This window comes from Silurus aristotelis, assembly GCF_946808225.1.
Source record: "Silurus aristotelis genome assembly, chromosome: 22".
Taxonomy (NCBI): domain Eukaryota; kingdom Metazoa; phylum Chordata; class Actinopteri; order Siluriformes; family Siluridae; genus Silurus; species Silurus aristotelis.
Genome location: NC_139595.1, coordinates 19,849,939 through 19,852,438, shown reverse-complemented (window position 1 = coordinate 19,852,438; position 2,500 = coordinate 19,849,939). Strand labels below are relative to the sequence as shown.

Sequence of the window (2,500 nt, the reverse complement as noted above, 5' to 3'; positions counted from 1 at the left end):
CACACACACACACACACACACACACATACACATACTTGCACGTCTTATCAGCAGGTCATCCAGAGTTTATACCGAGACTCAGAATCAAACACTTTATTATTACTTCTGGAATCTGAATCATTCTGTAAATAAGAGAATATCTGATGAGTGATCAACCCTAAAGTGTGTTATTACTCTTGTGTGGGAGGATGTATAATCTTTAACCTTTGTGTGTGTGTGTGTGTGTGTGTGTGTGTGGACAGAAGTGTATAAAACCCTAATAATTGTGTATATTTTTGAAGAGTGTGAGGATGTAAAATAACTGTGTGTGTTTATAAATCTGTCCGTGTGTGTGTGTGTGTGTGTGTGTGTGTGTGTGTGTGTCTCAGGCTGATGGTCTGTGTGCTCTGGACGTGTTGAGTTGTGCTGGTCTGGTAAATCATTTTGGACGCAGCCGTTCGGTGGAGAAGGTGGAGATCAGCCCCATCCTGTTGCAGAAGGGAAACACTAAGATCGCTCTATATGGCCTCGGTGAGCTCTCGCCTTCATCTCTCACCTTAATCTCTCACCTTCATCTCTCACCTTAATCTCTCACCTTCATCTCTCACCTTAATCTCTCACCTTCATCTCTCACCTTAATCTCTCACCTTCATCTTTAACCTTAATCTCTCACCTTCATCTCTCACCTTCACCCTCTTCCTCCTTCTCCTCCATTATAACTGTGTATTCAAATCATTCTTTCTTTCTTTCTTTCTTTCTTTCTTACTTACTTACTTTCTTTCTCTCTCTTCTTTGTCAAGTCTCAAATTAGTACCAAAATCTACCATGTTGCAACACATCCGCCAATTAAAACCGTCCGTGTGGAAACAGCGAAGGTTCCGTTTGGTGTCTTGATGATTTACGTAATTTTAAACACAATAATTACTTTAGAACATTTACAATAATATTTTTTCTTTATGCTCTATGTTGAGTTTGGATTCACTAATAATAAACATACATTTGCATAAATCAATATTTGTCCTTGTTGAATAGAAAATAAAAAACTTACAAAATATATTAATTTAAGGTACATTTGGAAAAGATAAAAAATGTGCAACACTCCTTTAAAGTGAGTTTAACCAAGATATCACTATTTTTAACTTTTTAGTCATACTGTGTGTGTGTGTGTGTGTGTGTGTGTGTGTGTGTGTGTGTGTGTGTGTGAGATCCAGAAGCATAAACACAAACAAAGCATCATGTTGCAATGTTAAGATACTGGACAGTTGATTGTGAATGCTGGTTGCCCACACACACACACACACACACACACACACACACACACACACACACACACACACACACACACACACACACACACACAGTTTAACCTTTCTTTATGTCTATCTCCTGCTTTGAGAATAAAAAACACACTTGTTTGAGAGTGTGTTTAAAGTTAGGTGTTGGATTCATTAAGCACTAACAGAATTCTGAATGTTAATGAGATGTTCCGCATGTTTTTGTGCGCAGGTTCGATCCCAGATGAAAGGCTGTACCGAATGTTCGTTAATAACCAGGTTTCTATGCTCCGTCCCCGTGAGGACGAGAACGCCTGGTTCAACCTGTTCGTCATCCATCAAAACAGGTACGACTCCAAGGTCTATCATCTGTCTATCAGACCTGTCTGAAGTCTGGGTGGGGTTTGGGAACCAGGGTCTGTTATGTTAGTGGAGTGATATAATGTATAGTGGTTAAAGGTTAGACTTTGGATCCTAAGGTCATGAGTTCAAATCCCAACCACAACAAGCTGCCACTCCTGGGTCGCTGTCCAAGGTCCTGAATCCCATCGCTCGATCAGCATCTTCACACGTATTTGCGTTTGTGTTTCTGCTTTTTTTTTTTCTTCTGATGACCTCGTCACTCACTTTGATCTCCATCTCTATATCGCTTATTAATGAGAAATCTCTGATAGTGTTTCAGTGCCAATCCTGAATTAAAACCTGCTCCAGATCATGAACAATGTTTCTCCTGTATCATTTGGAGGATTGGGTTTGATATTCCATCATTATATTCTCACATTCATCAGCTCATAAATCAGTCATTTTTGCTTCATCTACACTTCACTGTGCTTTTAGTGCCTACAGGAAAACTATTCTATCTACTTTACAGCCTAATGATTAAACACACACACACACACACACACACACACACACACACACACACACACACACACTACTGTCAATGTCTGTGATCTTTTAAACTCAGCACATGAAGGGATTTTTGTTATTTGGGAAAATGTTTCATCTTCTTTTTACCTTGTATATCTGTGCAGAAACCTGATGAGTACGTGTGTGTGTGTGTGTGTGCAGGAGTAAACACGGTGCCACTAACTACATCCCTGAGCAGTTTCTGGATGATTTCCTGGACCTGGTCATTTGGGGTCACGAGCACGAGTGTAAGATCGCTCCGGTCCGAAACGAGCAGCAGCTTTTCTACATCACACAGCCAGGGAGCTCCGTCATCACCTCACTGTCTCCAGGGGAAG

General features: G+C 40.5%; 1 protein-coding gene across 2 annotated transcripts in view; it reads left to right on the top strand.

Annotated features, from left to right (window-relative positions):
• mre11a (MRE11 homolog A, double strand break repair nuclease) overlaps positions 1–2,500 on the top strand; it is a 15,294-nt gene that overhangs the window by 1,464 nt on the left and 11,330 nt on the right. For both annotated transcript variants that reach the window (XM_083525751.1, XM_083525752.1), the window contains exons 6-8: positions 369–510; positions 1,486–1,600; positions 2,325–2,500. The exon at positions 2,325–2,500 is cut by the window's right edge and continues 10 nt beyond it. In XM_083525751.1, coding sequence (XP_083381877.1) covers positions 369–510; positions 1,486–1,600; positions 2,325–2,500 — 433 coding nt within the window. The remainder of the gene's footprint in view (positions 1–368; positions 511–1,485; positions 1,601–2,324) is intronic.